The 18,709-nt window shown below is 37.4% G+C and overlaps 1 protein-coding gene across 2 annotated transcripts in view; it reads left to right on the top strand.

The window, feature by feature from the left end:
- SH3BGRL (SH3 domain binding glutamate rich protein like) overlaps nt 1-18,709 on the top strand; it is a 62,965-nt gene extending 44,256 nt beyond the window's left edge. For both annotated transcript variants that reach the window (XM_001501152.7, XM_005614302.4), the window contains exons 2-4: nt 7,157-7,342; nt 11,049-11,129; nt 17,368-18,709. In XM_001501152.7, coding sequence (XP_001501202.1) covers nt 7,157-7,342; nt 11,049-11,129; nt 17,368-17,400 — 300 coding nt within the window. In that variant the 3' untranslated portion in view covers nt 17,401-18,709. The remainder of the gene's footprint in view (nt 1-7,156; nt 7,343-11,048; nt 11,130-17,367) is intronic.

Below are 18,709 nucleotides of genomic sequence, written 5' to 3' on the forward strand. Positions count from 1 at the left end.
TGTTAATTGTAATTGGTATGAATAATAAGAAGACAATATCTGTCTCCCAGTCTTGTCTGAACACTGCCACAACTTGAAATTCCTATGAATTTGGGAATAATACTGAGCACCTTCTGATACCGCAAAGTGTCTCTGTCTGTTGGATGAACCCATAGCTCCTGTAAGCCCAGAAGCTTTAAATCTTGTGAAACCTTTGAGCTTCAATCCTTCTCTGCTTTGCTTAGAGCAGCTGCTATCTCCCTACCATGGAATGTGCTAGCAGTGAGGTGCTCTGTTTGGCTCTGGAGATTTCTGAGGCTGTACCTTCTAATCAACTTTGTTCTAGGATTTCCAAGGAGTATTTTGGAGAATAAAGACTTACTTTGCTAGTTGGGGACGGCAAGAAACTGTGTGCAAACACTAATCATCAACAGTATCTTTCTGCACTCAAATCCTAGGTAAATGGAATGTATATAGCCATATTGTATGTTCTGCACTCATCAGTACTTGAAGGGTGGCAGAAATATCGGATATTGAAAAAGGTGGCTAAAACATAAATAAAACACACTAATAGATGGAGTTTTCTCCAATTCATTTTGGGGCACCCATCAGTATAATTTGATGGATGAGATATTTAATTCAGGAAATTTCTTTTGAAGGCATATTTACAGATAATAGTTAATCTATGAGAAATTCAGCCCAGTCAGCCTCAAAGACTATGAGTTACAAAGACTTTGACTAAGACTGATATATATTACTTTTGAATAAGCTCTTAGAGGTTACTGATTATAGCCATCTTACTTTTCTCAAACTTCCTTAAGTTTTTTCAAACTTTTCTGGAACGTATTGTAGATTCCCAGCGTGCCTTAAGAATTTTAAAAAGAGCACTTAGCTTGCTTTATAGCACTGGACTTATTTTTTTTCCAGCTTTATTCAAGTTTAATTGACTTATTGACTTGCTTCCAAAACATAGAGTGTGGAAATCTAATCATCAGAAAAACATCAGGGGCTGGCCCATGGCCGAGTGGTGAAGTTCTCACACTCCACTTTGGGGGCCCAGGGTTTTACCAGTTCAGATCCTGGGTGCGGACCTAACACTGCTCATCAAGCCATGCTGAGGTGGCGTCTCACATAGCAGAACTAGAGGGACCTACAACTAGAGTATACAACTAAGTACTGAGGGGCTTAGGGGAGAAGAAGAAGAAGAAGAAGAAGAAGAAGAAAGATTGGCAAGAGATGTTAGCTCAAGCCCAATCTTTAAAAAAAAAAAAAAAAACGAAAAACTTCAGACAAGCCTGAATTGAGGGACATTCTACAAAATACCTGGACAGTACTCCTCCAAATTTTCATTATCATGGGAAACAAGAAAAGTCTGAGAAATTGTTACAGATGAGAGGAGACTAAGGAGACATAACTAAATGTAATGCAGTATCCTGGAAGAGATCTCGAGACAAAAAAAGGACATTAGTGGAAAAACCCGTGAAATCTAAGTAGTCTGGAGTTTGGTTAATAGTACTGCCCCAATGTTGATTTCTTAGTTGTGACAAATGAACCACTGTGAGGTAAGATGTTAACAATAGGGGAATCAGAGTGAGAGCTATATGGGAACTCTCTGTATGATATCTGCAATTTTTTTGTAAATCTAAAATTATTCCAAAATTAAAGTTTATTAAAGTAAAATATTTTAAAAAAGCATTTTGGTGGTGTTGAATTTAAAACAAAATTGTGATATCAATCAGTATGGAGTATCTACTTTGTGTCTAGCCTAGAGGTGAGCACTCTGTGGGGAAACATAAGCAAAAAGCATGGCCTCTCCCTTCAGTTGGCTGGTCAACTAATCGAGAGATGAGACTTTGACATGTAGAAAGATTAGCAAACATTGGTACTATTTGATTAACCTCCAGACTGCGTGACGCAGACAGTTGGAGGCCAGAGGCAGAGGACTGGAGTGGCCATCAAGGGCTTCACAGAGGGAGTGAACCTGCATGAATAGATTAGAATTGCATCAGTGGAGAGAGGGAGGACTTGCAGCTGAAGGGAACTAAAAGCACTAAGATCTTGGGCACAACAAGCTCAGGGAAAATAAAGGCAGCCTGATCTGATCTGGGGTGGGGAGGGGAATGCATATTTTTAGAGAGGTCAATAGACCAGGGCCTCATTATGCAGAACCTTGAAAGTTAATCAGTAGGAGGTGGGTTTGGAATTGGCCAGTAGGAGCCAGTGTAGTGGCAGAATTACAGTATATGGTTCAGTTCTGTGGCTTTTTAGCCTTCGGCCAAATCTATACCTATCATTTATTAATCTGCTAACACCTCTCTTGGCATGTACATTTGATAAGACTATGGGGGAATGAAGTTCACCTGAAGAGGTGAAAGTACAGTCATGCCCATTTTCTGGATTAAAAAGGCTTTTCTTGACTAAATTAAATATCAGTTCTGAATAATCTCGCCTATAAACCCTTTCGTATCTGGAAGTTTCCTCTGTCTATACTCTTTTTCAGCGTCATAAGGAACTTTAATCCCTCTGTCTGCTACCCGCTCAGTTAAAGCTTGTTTTTACTTTCAAGTGAGCAGTGTGTTGTATTCAGATCATTTTGCTCTTTGCAAATGTTGTTGGACTTTGTTTTCTTAACTGATGGGTATGTTGCTTATTTAAAAAAAAGGAAGAAAGACAGGGATAGTAAGGCTTGGAAATTTCCTCTTGGGATTATCTGGGAAAGTGATTTCTGCTGCTGTTTCCTGTGATCCTCTGTTAGAGTTTATGTAGGGACAACACTGGGCAAAATTCTAAAACAGACAAAGAAGCTTCACTGTCTTCCTTATCTGTGTCTCCCCAGGCAGTCCCTCCCTGTATTCCAAACATGCACACGACCTGCTCTTTCTGTGAAAACCAAAGTAGAATCAGTCACGGTAGGGTTTCAGGCATCAGAAGAATAGAATTTTAGGGTAGGTTGGTACTCCCAGTGCTCCTTGTTTCACAGCCTCCTGGGTCCACACATAAAGCCGTCTCTGAAGGAATGGGAGAGAGACTAAAGCTCCTTCTGACTGGAAAAAAACATAGACAGATAAAAGTGTCAGATAAGAAAGGGCTCGATAGATGAGATTATTCAGAACTGATATTTTATTTGGTCAAGAAAAGTCTTTTTAACCCAGAAAAAGGACAAGACTATACTTTTTTTACTATGATCACCTTGAGACATGGCTATTTTTGAGAAACTACCTTTAAATATCTCCTTTCTCCTCTTTTCACACTAGGCTCTATCTTTGAAATTACTTGGGCCTCAGCATCTCGTTAGACATGATGTGATAGAAGTGCAACTAAAAAAGAAAATAATAACAGCTTTCTTTTTCTTTTGGCAGCAGTAAAATCGCAAACCTTAGCTTGTGCTCTTATGCTGCCACATCCTGGAATATCTGTCAGGAGAACTCCAGGGAACTAGGAGTGGAGGTGGGAGATCAACAAGAAAATTCTTAATAGTCATCTTAACCCAGATTTGTTGCAGACTTGTTGGTAAAGAGATATGAATTATGTTTGTTATTTTTTTTAAGATTGGCACCTGAGCTAACATCTGTTGCCAATCTTCTTCTTTATTTCTTTTTCTTCTTCCTCTTCTTCTCCCCATAGCCACCCCCCCCCCCCAGTACGTAGTTGTATATTCTAGTTGTGAGTGCCTCTGGTTGTGCTACGTGGGACGCCGCCTCAGCATGGCCTGATGAGGGGTTCTATGTCTGCACCCAGGATCTGAACTGGCGAAACCCTGGGCCACCGAAGTGGAGTGCACGAACTTAACTGCTCGGCCATGGGGCCGGCCCCTGAATTATAAGTTTTACATGGCTGATTGTGAATGAAGCATTTTTGAAGACATTGCAAAACAACAAGCTGAAAACAAGTGTCTCTTGCTGTGGTTGTACCCTTAGATTAAGAAATAGGAAGCCAGTGGCTTAAGGACTCATGACAGTATTCATTTAAAAATGCATACAGATCTCTCTGGTTACCAAACGACTACACAGTGGCAACACTGTAGTGATCCAGTGCCAGAAGACTAACTGGGGATTCAGATTTGATTTTCCCTTTAGGTTTATTTTGTAAGTAGATTAGTAAAAGGCTGAAAAGGCAGCTTTAAATGCTATTTTTCACTCTTCCTACACCTCATTGTTAAATCCTTAGGCCCAGGCTAGGCAAAGACAGGCTTATTATATTCCTACAAAGTAGAATGACCCTTCCTAGGGCAGCATTTGAAATAAACAGAACTAATTGGAGGGAATCTATATATCTGAATTTCTCTTTGCAGAAGTTTAGTGGACCACAAATTATAACCTGTTTAAAAAGGACAAAATACACAGTTGTTTATTCATTTATAGACTTCAATTATGTGTAAGAGTTTAGTCATAGAAGTTGTGAGCATCCATTTTTGAAAGTTTCCATGTTCATTTTGTAATATTCTACTTTCATTGTTTTAGTGTAATATGTTACAACATTTGTGAGCTCAGTGTTCACAGCTGGCCAGTTATATAGAACTTTACTAAGTACATTATCCTTTCAATAAAACTATAGATTGCCTGTAACATAGATGGATGTAGTATTTAGTATTCATGCTATCATTGTTAAGCTTAGCCTAAGTGGCATTGATAATAGCAATAAGCACTTGCTCTCTCCTTTAAGTTCCTTGTACTCATTGGCTTTGTCATTCACTTGGCACCTCTCACCTCACCACCTTGTATAATTGTCTTAGCTTCATATTTAAGTATCATGTTGTAATTGAATTTTTTTCTTGAGAAAGATTAGCCTTGAGCTAACTTCCACCGCCAATCCTCCTCTTTTTGCTGAGAAAGATTAGCCTTGAGCTAACTTCCACCGCCAATCCTCCTCTTTTTGCTGAGGAAGACTGGCCCTGAGCTAACATCTGTGCCCATCTTCCTCTACTTTATATGTGGGACGCCTGCCACTGCATGGCTTGGTAAGCAGTGTGTAGGTCCGTGCCCAGGATCCAAACTGGTGAACCCCAGGCCACTGAAGCAGAGCGTGTGAACCCAACTACTGCACCACAGGGCCGGCCCCTGAATTTTTTAATATATCTATCCCTGATCCCTCCCACTAGATTGTAATCTTGGGAGGGAATCTCTGCTATTTTTCTTTAGACATTTTAGAGAACCTTATAAAGTTCTTATGCACTGAAAAGGCACCCAAGAAATATTGTTGAATACTACTAAATAGAGTTTCAGACGATCATTTTACATTTTAGTGCATCATAGTTGGAACCTCTGTCAATATTCATCAAAGCATCAGCTGAGAAAATGTGACAGAGATTGATTATAAAACAAGACAGAAACCCTACCCTGATTAAATGTTTTATGGTAGGTTGGCACTTTCATGAAAAAGACTCAATTTTTCCCGTTTGAAGCATGATTACTGAAGTTTTGTTCTTCCTTTGGGTTTGAACATTCACACTGGCACCTTCTAAAGCAGAAACTGTCAGTTTACTTCCTTTAAAAGAAACTTGACCCTTGGCATGACAGACAAGAAGCTGACTGAGGCTAGCTGGAGAGCAGTTGTTTCCTCCAGGCAGCAGTTGTTCAGGAGCCCTGCTCTGTGACTTTGGAGGGAAAGATACCTTGAATCTCAGACCTTGACATGTGGGCAGAAATAACTTGGCATTGTTTGGGTGGAGGTGAAGAGCGTGGTTTGCTCTTTGAAAAAGATTGATTTAAATTCCTGGACAGTGCCATTGTCCACTTGCAAATGCATTTGTGTACTGAAAAAGATATTAATAACTTTTTAACTCCAAAGGTTTTTTTTTTTTTGGTGAGGAAGATTAGCCCTGAGCTAACATCTGTTGCCAATCTTCCTCTTTTTTTTGCCTGAGGAAGATATATGCTATATTTAAGAGTGAAAGTTTGATTTTATAAGCTAATATGGAAATAGAATTCCCATTAGAAAGATTATCTTGTTGCAAATTTTGCTGTATTGTAGCTGATCTTTAAAGAAGGGCATTCTACTCTGAACTAAATAGCCTATAGAAATTTCAGTTCCTGTTGGGAGAAATTCAGAATTTTTTTCCTGGTGTTATGTGATAAGAAAGAAAATTACTTACCCACAATCATAAGCAAGTTAGAAGGACAAAAATGTAGTCTCTGTATATGTATGCATATGTGTGTGGTGGGGGTGTGTGTGTAAATCCATAGGGGACTTGACTGTGTGGAAGTTTCTTATTTTGAATTTTAATTTCCATTAGGAGGACTGCTTCTTTTGATTTTATATTTCTGATGCTTCTGCTCCATCTGTGTCTTTTTAGTGTGACTCCATGGAGAGACTTTTATTGATTGTGCTCTGCAGCTCAGAAATGTTAAGTAATAGTTTTAAATTTGGGTAAATTACCATAGATGTGTGAATTAGGGTTCTAAAAGAAATACATATCAGAGGAGAAGCCTGACTAAAAAGTATGAATTTTATATATTAAAGCTCTCTCCTAGGTATGATTAGGAGACAAAATAAGTGTATTTTCTCTACCTGTTAGTCTAGCTGAAAAAGTAGCACAGATACATGAAAGATCCTTTAGCAGCATGTGTTAACAGCTAAGGAGTAGTACAGGTATACTCCAAACTTAATATACAGGCAGGCTTAGCTCTTATATCTTCTTATTTGGTTTCTATTCTAAACAGTGAAAACTGAGCTGTAGAGTGACTCAGAGGCTTGTAACATTCTCAAGGAAGGATTAATTTCTGTTCACTATATGATGCTTGTTAAGACGAGAAGTAGACTCTGGTCGTTTGGAAAGACTTTCAACAAGGGCTGAAACTAGAGAGGCTTGTAGGTAATCAGAAAACACAGCTTCTCACTACTCATACTTTTGAGTTAACTGCACTTTAGGTTATTGGTATGCATCAACCAGCCTTGCTTCTGCATCATTCGATGTGGGAATTTTCAATGGAAAAAAGAAAAATTCAGATTGATAAAAGGATCTGTGGCTGAAAACTCATCAATACACTTGTGAGACATTGTTAAAAACAAAATAATAAAGAGACAAAACCATATATCTTCTGTGAAACCACAAATTCTTGATCCATGTCTAAATTCATTTCTGCTAGTTCAGAAACAGTGACTTCTTTTGAATTTGAAAAATAAAAACGATAAAAACTGTTTGTTCAGCAATATAGTTTTTTATCCTTTTGGGCCCTAGATTAAGAAGAAACAGCAAGATGTACTGGGTTTCTTAGAAGCTAACAAAATAGGATTTGAAGAAAAAGATATTGCAGCCAATGAAGAAAATCGGAAGTGGATGAGAGAAAATGTGCCTGAAAACAGTCGGCCAGCCACAGGATATCCCCTGCCACCTCAGATTTTCAATGAAAGCCAGTACCGTGGGGTAAGGAACAAATTTAAATTCTTGTTTTTTCAAATAGATTGCTTCAAATCCTTCCCATCCTTTTCACCCCCATCCCCACATCTGCATACAGTCATTTCTCTCATTCATACTCTCATTCCATCTGAGGCAGTGGGGTATTTTGCCTTCTACTAGGAGTCATCCACCAAAAAATTACCTGTAAATGTATAAATATAGACCTTAGACATATAGTTGGGAGTGAGAAGGTCACTTTTTGGTGGGAATCTTTTCATGTGCCAATTCAGAGCAAGTAGGGGAGAGGTATGGCAAAACTGAAAAGTTTATCAGCACAAAATATTTTCTCTGTTAATTGAATTTGTCAGTTCTGAAGTAGGCCTGAAGATTTCACCTGTTGCTGCAAACAGGGCCAACGTGTAAAGACATACTCTACAGATAAAGAAAAGGCAATTAGGCTATTCATTTAGATAGTGAAACTCAATGCCTCTATATATGAAATTTCTGCAAACTGTTGAATCTCAGGGCCCTGAAGAGGCCTGAGAGGTAATGCAGTCTAATCTAAACCAGCATATATTGTCTTGACTGCTCCTTTTTGAAGCAGAAATTTCAATTTATTTGACTTTTGAAAACAAATACATTTTGGATTATAAGGATAATGTTTGAGAAAGCACATTTATATGTTTTATTTCTCACTCAGAATCCACACTGCAAAGGAATGGAATATGTTATGGAAATAAGGCACATATCACTGAGAAATGGGAAGGTGGAAAGGAAGGGGCAGGAAGTGAGACTCAACAAACAAATATTTGTTAATGGAAAAGGAATCCAACTTCTACTGAGTGCCTGTTATGTGCCAAGCACTGAATTAGGAGTTTAATAATGATAAGAATTAAGATGCGACTCTATACAGACTCTTAGGGAGAAGAGTACATAGCAATCATTCATAGAAAACATATGTCAGCTATTGTGCTACATGCTTTTTGTGTATTATATTAGTCAGTTTTCATACTAATTCCATGAAGTAAGTATTGTTATTCCTATTTTTTAGATGAAGAAAGTGAGGCCTAGAAGAGGTTAACTGACTTCTTAAATCACTTGCCTAGTAAGTGAGGCAGCTAGGATTTAAACCTAGATCTGTTTTACTCTGAAGCTCTTACTCTTTCTATTAAACCACTGGGTCATTCATTTTCCTGTTTACTCAAAGATCCCATCGTCATTCTTTTCTTGCTCCATTCTGTATTGTCAGGGGCTGACCTTAGCAAATTACATTTTCCAGTCTCCATTGCCAACTGGTTACCTGTTGGGTTTGGCCAATAACAGGAGGCACCAGTTGGAAAAGTAGTGGACAGGAGGAGAGGAAAAGCCAAGGTATCCCTCTCCTTCCTGTCTCTGGAGGTGTCCATGACAGTGACTGCATCTCCTTTGTAGTACCAGCTCTCCCAGGGTGTCCTGCTCCTGGATTCTGTAATACCACCTTCTCCACTTTTCCCTTCAGCCCTAGCTGTGTTAACAGCTTCCTGCTGTTGCTAATCTCTGGGTTGCCTCACCATCTCCTGTTTGTCTTTCAGCTCTTTAATCCTTTCTAAGTAGTTCTTCATATTAAATTTCCTTGTTTAAACTGTCTCAAGGTTTCTCAGCCTTGGCACTACTGACATTTGGGTTGGATAATTCTTTGTTGTGAGAGGCTGCCTTGTGCATTGTAGGATGTTGAACAGCATCCCTGGCTTCTGTCCATGAGTGCCAGTAGCGTCCTTCCAGTTGTGAAAAACCAAAAATGTCTCTAGACTTTGCCAGATGTCCATGGGGGCAAAATTACCTCCTGTTGAGAACCGCTTAACTATGGCTTGAGTTCTCATTTCCAGACTGGAATGTGACTGAAACAAGTACCCCACCTACACAGATGAGGCTGTGCTATAGAAGATACAAAATTTATAAGGATAATCTTTGTTCTGAAAGAGCTTATGCTGTGTATATGAAGAACTAAAACACATTTCCATGCAATGATAATTAATATGATACCAATATATGGTAGAATACATTCTAGATTAATGTTATTAGAATCCCAGAGATTTAATAAAGTATCTTTATTTTTCCACAAGAGAATTCCTATATATGTCACAGTCTGTTTTCTTTACTCTTATATTCTTAGCACCAAGAACAGTGATTGGAACATAGTGGGTGCTCAGTACATATTTGTGGAACAAATTAATTAATCTGGTTTCACTGAGAAACTGATGCTCTTTTCTCTCAGTTACAAACCTGTTTATGATTGCTAGGACCAAGGCCAACAAATGATAATATATTTTGATCCCAAAACACTTGAAACAGAGATAACTAGAGTCCCCTACATAGCATTTTATGGTCAGATTTTAATATAGTTGAAGAACTATTTTCTTTCACATGAATTTAAAGACTGACACGAGTTGGTTTTGCTGCTTTGATGATAGTCAGTAAAAATACCTTTTGTATGACTGTTAATTCTTTTCACTAGCATTTTGAGGTTACTTCCAAGTGGTTGAGTATAGATATGATGTATATTGTTTGTTTACCTTGAGTAGCCTATAGGTTGTGTATCTCAGTATGGAATTGGTATCAAGATCCAGTTAGTTTCACTTTTGAATATTGAACTCAAAGTCTGTGAGGCTGCTCATATGTGCCTGTTATTTGGGATTTATTCCTTTGTCAACCTCTAGGGTACACAAAAAGATGCTTTGAGTCAATCCTTGGGGATATCCCAGTGGCAATAAACAATTCTAACTGTGTTAAAAGAACCCCTACGTAAGAGAGAAATTCTGATGTTTCTTAGCGTGGGGTTCAAATTTAGGGTCATCAATGGCTTGAGAGGCTCTAAATTTTATACCTCCAGATCCTCCAAGTGCCAGGAATTATACATGCTAGAAAAGAACCCTGTAATTAGCAATCTTTTAGTGAGGCAATCTCTACAGAAGCCAGTAAATACTGAGTGCTTTTCACCTCTAATAAATCAGCCAAAATGCCAAGCATATCGCTGTGTGTTTTAAATCAAACAAACTAAGGCCAAGTGTTTTCTAAGTAGGTTTGCTATTGATTATATGTCATAGTCGAATTTAGGCAATTCTATTTGTTACTTTTGGAGCATGCTTGGTGGGTTAGAGGATGACAGTAGGAAACCCAGCCATATTCAGTCATGTGATGCTTTTCTTGGATCCCCGGATTGAAACCTTTTAGTGGTTTGTTTGTTCTTTCGGTCATGTTTCATGAAAATCTCATTCCCTTCCTCCAAACAGAGCGCAAATTTACTTTTCTTATGGCCTTGGGCATAACTAGCTAATATTTGGTTTACTGTAGATTCGGAGGACATCTCTACCTTAATAAATAATGGAAGAGAAATAATGGGGAGTTGGAGCAACAGCCTCATACCAGAAATAAGTAACCTCTTACTGGCAAATTGTTGGCTGCTTTGGGCTGTGGAGAAAGCTGCTTGCCCTGAGGCAGATCTAAATTCTATGTGATGTGGGATAAGGCATTTTACGATTTCTGCCCCTTAGAGCAGCATATCTTTTAACCCACATTAAATGGAATCCAGTAAGCCTTGACTCTTTACTACTCTTTCCAGAATTCTAGCATTATGGAAGTTAGTTAGCCTGCCTGCCTCCAATGAGGTTGATCAGTCAGGTCATTTTGAATAAATTTCCTCTTTTCTTTGCTTTCTTGGTTGCATATTGCTAATTCTTGCCTTCTTTTCACCAAGGACTATGATGCCTTCTTTGAAGCCAGAGAAAATAATGCAGTGTATGCCTTTTTAGGCTTGACAGCCCCACCTGGTTCAAAGGTATGATTCCTTTTTTCCTGCTTTATAGGCCATTTCATTGCTGCTGGGTTTTTTAATCAGCAAGATTTCTACCTTTATTAAGTGCTTAAATTAAGCCAGAGGGAGTGCAACATAGCTGAAAGGAAATGTCCCTACTCTGCATGCACTTAATCTCTAGTAGGGGAGACAGATGTGCATAAGCAAATAAACATGAAGTAGGTGAGTAGGAGGTAGGTTGAATGACTTCCCCATCAAGCTGCCCAAGGCAGCAAATTTCTCATTGACCTGTTCACAAATAAGTGGTTAGCAATTTTAAAGACTCGTATTATTCCAGCCATCATGCATGGTTTTCTATCGACAGAAAGCATCTTAGTTCATAGTAATCTTCTTGGCAGCATCTATTGTCTTTGTGTGAGAGCAAATGCTAGAATCATCCATTCAAATTAACTAAGAGCATTTGAGTTCAAAACTAGTCACTAAATTGCTGGCTAAATTTGGGGCTTTTACCCTGCCAATAACAAATTAATTTTTGAAGTGGCAGTATTCCCAGGGGAGACCATAGAAAGAAAAGAATCAAAAATTAAATTGCCTGTTTAATGAAATGTCTCAAAGCTATGGACTTTAAATATACCTTTGCTTTTTACCATAGATCTCCATACGGGCTGACTTAATCAGAATGTATGTCCCTTGCTCTATCATTTTACATTTGTCTCTTAGCAACTGATTTTATGTTAAACAGATTCTTCTAACTCCAGCTCCTTCTCCAATTTTGAGAGTCTGTGTCATTGTCTGATTTTTCACTAGAAACCATTTACTAGCATTGTGTCTGAGTCACTGTGAAATTCTGTTTCCTTGCCAAACTTTCTTTTTCCATGAATAAAATGTCTTACTTTAGGCTTTGTGTAATTTAAGTTGAAAGAAATGTTAGGCAAGGCATTTTTGTGTAAACAAGTTGGTAAAACCCAAGTTAAGTCATTGATTTCAATGTAGATTAGAGAAAGTATGAAAAGAAGGATAGTCTTTTTTTCTGTTACTGATGACTCCTTCTCCTTCAGTTAAAAGTAGGAGTCGTTCCTTCATTTATTCATTCAACAAGTCTTTATTGAGTGTCAAGCACTGGCTTGACATTGATGGTGAGGCAAATACAGAGAATACCGAATAATCCCTGCATTTAAAGTGTTTTTAACTTAGAGATGGACATGTATACAAATAATTATACCACAAATATGTCTACAAATAATTACGATTCAAGACATACTATGGTAACTTCTATTAGATTGGTGTGAATAAAGTGCTGTAGGCGTCCAGAGGAAATAATCATAAATTACTACTAAGGAGTTTAGGAAGCTTCACAGAGGAAGTGGCATTTGAGCTGTTAGGGATTCCAAAATACTGAAGTGACACTATGATGTCTTTCACAAAGGCAACAACAGGAACCACTGTAGCTGCACATGATGGTGTGTTCAGAGAGAAGAGTGCAGTGCAGCATGGCTACAGAATAAGACATATTAAATAGAGGAGGATGCATTAGGAGGCGAGAATGACTAGGTAGGCTGGGGCCAGATTATGAATGCTGTGCTAGGTACTCTCAGTTTTATCCTTTAAGCATCTAAAGCCATGATGGCAAATGGGGAAAGGCAATGATATGATTATCTCTGTATTTTAAGATATGATTTCATCTAAATCTTAAGAAAATAAATTTGGAAGCTGTATGGATTGTGAAACATTGGAGAAATGAGATATCAGAGATAGGCTGACCCATTAGAGGGTACTTTAAAAGTCCAAAAAAGTGATGGAGAGGGCCTAAAGTGGGACAGCAGCCATGGAAAGGAGGAGATGGATTTAGGAGATACAGAAAAATTACATGTGACAGGATTTAGCAAGTTACGAGGTGCTTGTGTAAGTAAAGAACTCGGAGGAATTGAAGCTATCTCTGGGGTCTCTAACCTGGGTGATTGTGAAATGAAGCAAAGGTCATGGAGGAAAGAGAAAAGTGAGTGATCCATGGGAGGAGTTGGTCTTGGAAAGGAGAGGACATGCAGTTTTTTTATGAGATTGGAGAGAATGAGGAGAGAGGGATAAAAATTGTATCCTTCTTTGAAAGTGTCTTTCTTTTTTTTTATGAGGAAGATTAGCCCTGAGCTAACTACTGCCAATCCTCCTCTTTTTTCTGAGGAAGGCTGGCCTGAGCTAACATCCATGCCCATCTTCCTGTACTTTATATGTGGGACACCTACCACAGCATGGCGTGCCGTGTGGTGCCATGTCTGCACCCGGGATCCAAACTGGGGAACCCCAGGCTGCCGAAGTGGAACGTGCGAACTTAACCGCTGCACCACCTGGCCGGCCCCAAAAGTGTCTTATCTTTAGTGTGAGGCAGGAAGAAAAGTCATCTTCTGGGAGTGATGGAAAATTTGGAACATTAGAGCTTTGAGGAGAATTGAAAGGATTCACTCATTGAAAATAGGCTAAGGAGTAGGCTAAGATCATGAATGGAAGAACTGAGCGATATGGAGAGTGCAGCTGATGTTACCATTGATGAACCCATCGTGGAGCCAGTCAGCTTGGTTATAGTGTTTTTTTCCATCCTTGTTTAAGCCTAAGAGTAGGGATAGAGAAAAGAACAGTGGATGTTATCAAAGGTGGAACAAGAGGAAGCTGTGATAGATGGGATAACAAGAAGTCTGGAATTGACAATGGAGTTGAAGGGTGGATTGGTGAGAGGGAGATTATGAATGTTGGTATTTAATAGGTTTTTTCCATGACTAAAAGTGATAAATTTGATATAAGAGTGGTGATTTCTCTATCCCTCAGCTCAGGTTTCAGAGTTTTTCACCTTTAATTTAACAGGACAATAAGCTTTCCAAAAAGAAAGATACAAAACAGAAGGCTGAACAGAAAGTATACAAATTAAGAAATACAGCTAGTTTTCTCACATTGGAAAAATGCACTCTTAATAAAAGAAATGTGATAAACTGAGATACAATTTCAACTCTGAAATTAGCAATGATAAAACAAAGTGATAATACTGAATACTTAAAAGGGTGCATTGAAACAGATGCTCTCATATATTACTGGTGATAGTATAACTTGGTACTCCCTTTTGAAAACCAGAATGGCAAATATGTATCAAAGACCTCAAAGACCTTTTAGTTCTTGGGGCCGGCCCGGTGGCGCAGCGGTTAAGTTCGCACGTTCAGCTTCTCGGCGGCCCGGGGTTCGCTGGTTCGGATCCCGGGTGCGGACATGGCACTGCTTGGCAGCCATGCTGTGGTAGGCGTCCCACGTATAAACTAGAGGAAGATGGGCACGGATGTTAGCTCAGAGCCAGGCTTCCTCAGCAAAAAGAGGATGACTGGCAGTAGTTAGCTGAGGGCTAATCTTCCTCCACAAAAAAAAAAAAAGACCTTTTAGTTCTTCACCCAGTAATTTCACATTGGGTATTATAGCCCAATGAAATAATTCTATACATGGAAAAAGCTTTATGGATAAAAACATAAACCAAAATGTTATTTATAATCCTAATACTTTGGAAGCAAGTTAAATGTCTAACAGTAGGGTCATCCAAATTAATTCAACACTGAATGAATTTTATGTATGTAAGTATGTGTCAAAGTGTTATATATAATCCTGAAACTTCGAAAACAAGTTAAACGTCCAAAAATTGGATCAACAAAAATAGTTTATCCACTGAATGAACTTGTGCTCTCATTAAAAAATGACAGTTTCTGAAAAGATGCATTATAATGAGCTACAGAATTGTTTTTACCCTATAATCAATATTCTAATTACATTTAAAATCTATGCTTAGGACAAAAAGAGACTAAAAGGAACCATAGCTAATATATGTGGGGTTTTTTCTCCCTTTCTTTATTTTCCAAATAATTACCATACATTGTCTTTAAATTTAAAACTTACTGAAAACCAATGAACTAAGGAGCCTGATATTTAACAGTGCCTTATGGCAAATATTTCCATAAAGCAAGGAATCTTTCTGTAGAAGACAAATAATTTTTACTTTCTTTTGTGTATTGGATGTGTTTAAAACAAAGTATATTAATACTTACTACTTACTCTATTTTATCAATACAAAAGGTCATTTCTTAGCACTAGCATTTCTTGCTTTGCAGTAGAAGTGATGGTTTTGAGATATGAAGTAAAATAACTGATATAATTTTACTAAAAAATAAAAACTTGGTGATCTTTGTGTTGAGAGGAAAACCATTCCCCCAGAAAAGCCATGTTCCCTAATATGTCGAGGGAATAGATGATGCTGGTTAGAGAAAGGTTGTCATTAGCTCTGATTGAATGCCCTGCTCTAGGGAGGGGCCATGGAATCTGTCTCTGCTGTGAGATTTGAAGTATTCCTATTTCTACTAAGCCCATCTTATTTTACTGCATCTCCAAGAGAAACTCTGTGTTAATATCACTTAGCTGTGGTCTTGGTCTTATTTACTAGTCAAAAAGTTGGGAGGAGAAAAGCATGATGCCTGCAATGGGCCAAACACTGAACTAGACACTTCGCATACATCTCATTTTATCGTTACACCATCCTTATGAGCTAGGTGTCCTCAGTGCCATTTTACAGAGGAGGAAACTGGTGCTCATATAATTTAAATAATTTGTCCAAGACTACATAATAACTGAGTAGCATAGCTAGAATTTGAACCCAGGATTATCTGACTGAAAACCAATGCATTTATGGAATGATGTTTATATTGGGAGTAGAGGGGAGAACATCTCGTATGCCTGCTTCTAGAGCTCTCTGGTTGATTAGATAGCTAATGAGTCTATAAATACTAACTACTTACTTTTAGGTAACAAGAAGGCTTTTAGCACAATTTACATATTTGATGAATAAAATGTAATTATATAAGTAATAATTTACTTTAAATATGATGTATTCTAAAAACAAATTACAAAGAATTTTAAATTGCCTTTTGTTTTGGATGTCTGTGTTAGTAATTTCTTCCATTAAAAAGGATATGTGAGAGCTAAGGAATTTGTGAATTACAGCAAAGATTGATAGGATGTGACTTTAGGGAACTAGGATGTTTCCAAAATACTAGTTACTCAGAGGCATTATATGCTCATAAGAAAAAGGACTTCACTTTGGGACATATTCACATTTTTATACAACTGCTTCCCCAACTATATATGCTAGGCCTTTGAAAGATCTTAGTATAAAATTCATTGTGTTGTGTGAGGAAATTCTTGGAAGCTTGTTCTATAAAATGAAACCAAAGGGATAATGTAGGTCTAAGATATATTCATTTTGACAGCCAAACTCTACCTTAGAAGTTTCAAAAGAGCTTTGGAACTCTTTTTTTTTTTTTTGACTAAGGGTTTTGGAAGGTGAGTCAATAGCGTATTACATCTGTTTTGTTAAGGATTTATTAAGAATAAATTACAATGTTTTCTCTGGTTTCCTTCTTTCTTTAATTTTTACCTTTTTTTTTGTAAAAACCTGGCATCATTTTTGGCTTTTTCCTCTTTTTAGGGGGCTAGTATCAAAGACTCGTTTTGGAATATTCAGCTGCTCCCACTCTTCCTGAGACTATTAATTATTTAAGTGTTCAATTAGTGACAGGTGTTTAGAGTGATATTGTCTAGCGTACATGATTTCTACAACTTAAGTCTGAAGTTTCTTTCACCACAGTCACTCTTGCCACCCATCTTTAGTTCCATAAACTCTCCTTGAAATGTATTTTTTGTCATGTACTATGTTAGGTGCCAGAGCATACGTATAGGTCGGAGTTCCTATGCTAGAGGTACTCACTGTAGAGAAGAGAAGAAAGATAACCTGTCCTCTTTTTGTGCCGACTATCGTGGAACTTGAAAGCAACAACATTTTAACAAGTAGCACGTTTTCTAAGTAATTTAAACCTTAGTTAAACAAAACTCAACTAACTGTAAACTTGAGGTGACAATGTTTTTGAACACTCAGTTTTTAAAAAAAATCACGCAAAAAGTAAATCAGCTACTTTTAAATAAAGAATCAAATATAATTATAAAGCACTTGCTTCTATAGAATTATTTCCATTAGTGATTATTATGCAGCCCTCTGTTACATCTGTTTCTAGAAAGAAGTTTCTATTTTATAGTTTTTCTATTAAGAATTTTTGAGCAGTTCTTGTTGAAGGCCATTTTTCTGCTTGTGAATATTCTTAGTAATTTGAGGTCATATAGTCTAACAAAAATACACGTGGATGTCTGCTTTGTGATATTTAAATCTGTTTTGTTTGTTTTTTCATTTCAGGAAGCAGAAGCTCAGGCAAAGCAGCAAGCATGAATCTTAAACATTCCACCTTAAGCATCCTGAAAAAGGAGTCTCCTTGCTTTTATAAAATAACAAAATTATCTTGGCTTCAAAAGAAATAGGCTTCATGTTGAAATAATAGATTAGTTGCTGTTTTTGCATGCAAGCAATCAAAATGAAAACATAATTAAAATGTGAACTTTATGATGAGGAGAATGGGAGATGAACATAACATTTTAAGTAGATGTCATAGAATAGTAGTATCTGCCAAGGCATTTTATATACTTCAATGATTTTAAAAAGCAAACACCTCTCCCCTTTTTTGGTATTATTATTGCAGCTTAAGTATGTCTGTAGCTCTACATTGAGGAAGTTAAAATAAGAGAGAGAAAGAAAGAGTCTGTCTCTTATTCCCAAATTGCCTCATTAATTTTAGTGAAATATGTACCATTTGATGTGACGTTATTGTGAGTAAAAAGTAGTTTCAAGTAGTGGTTATATGTCAGACATTATAATTTCCTATGGTAATTATAACATTCCCATTCTTTTGTAGTTGAAACTTCTATGAACTGAACCACAGGTTTTCAAGGCTTCTAAATGTAGCCTTTTATTGCATATTTCAGCAATCAGAACAGATGACCTCCCACAAAAAAAAATAGATGCATTCAGTTGATAAGTTCCTTGCTTAACTACACAGCTATGATGCAATCATGTTTCTAAGTCGCTTGCCCCAGTGAAATATGCACATGTATGTTATGGAACCGGGATGGCAAGTAAGTTTAAAATGGCATCCTTTTGCAAAGAGCTCAGACTTTTAATTAACTCTTATAAAATAGATCAGCATTCATTGTCCAAGGCTGGTTTTCCTTGGGTCTTTGCTGAAAAAATCTTAGTAGTTTCCCCCTTTTAAAACAACTGTGATCATGAATGCCACTATCTCTCAGATATTTGAACTTTTTGTGTTAGCTTAGGCACATATTGTGTGAATACATTAATCTAAGAAGAGAGAATCTTCTCTATGCCTCTATTCCAGTGAATAGCACAAGTATCAGATAAAAGGGTCAATTTTTAAAATGTTAAATTCTGAAAACTCCTAAGAAGACAGGAAACATTATGGCCTAAATCACTTACCCAGAAGATGTACATATTGTACTTTAGTTTCACACCACTTTATTACTAAAAGCAAACACCTTTTACTTTAAATTACTTTATCATATCATTTGACATATGCAAGTCTGTGCTCTTTGCCAAAGTCAACGTATAATGAAGATATGGCTTTGTTTACTGAGATTCAAACTTGATGTGATGCTTTAAAATAAACTCAGTACTTTTAGAAACATAA

The sequence above is a fragment of the Equus caballus genome, chromosome X, assembly GCF_041296265.1.
Source record: "Equus caballus isolate H_3958 breed thoroughbred chromosome X, TB-T2T, whole genome shotgun sequence".
In the NCBI taxonomy this organism is placed as follows: Eukaryota; Metazoa; Chordata; class Mammalia; order Perissodactyla; family Equidae; genus Equus; species Equus caballus.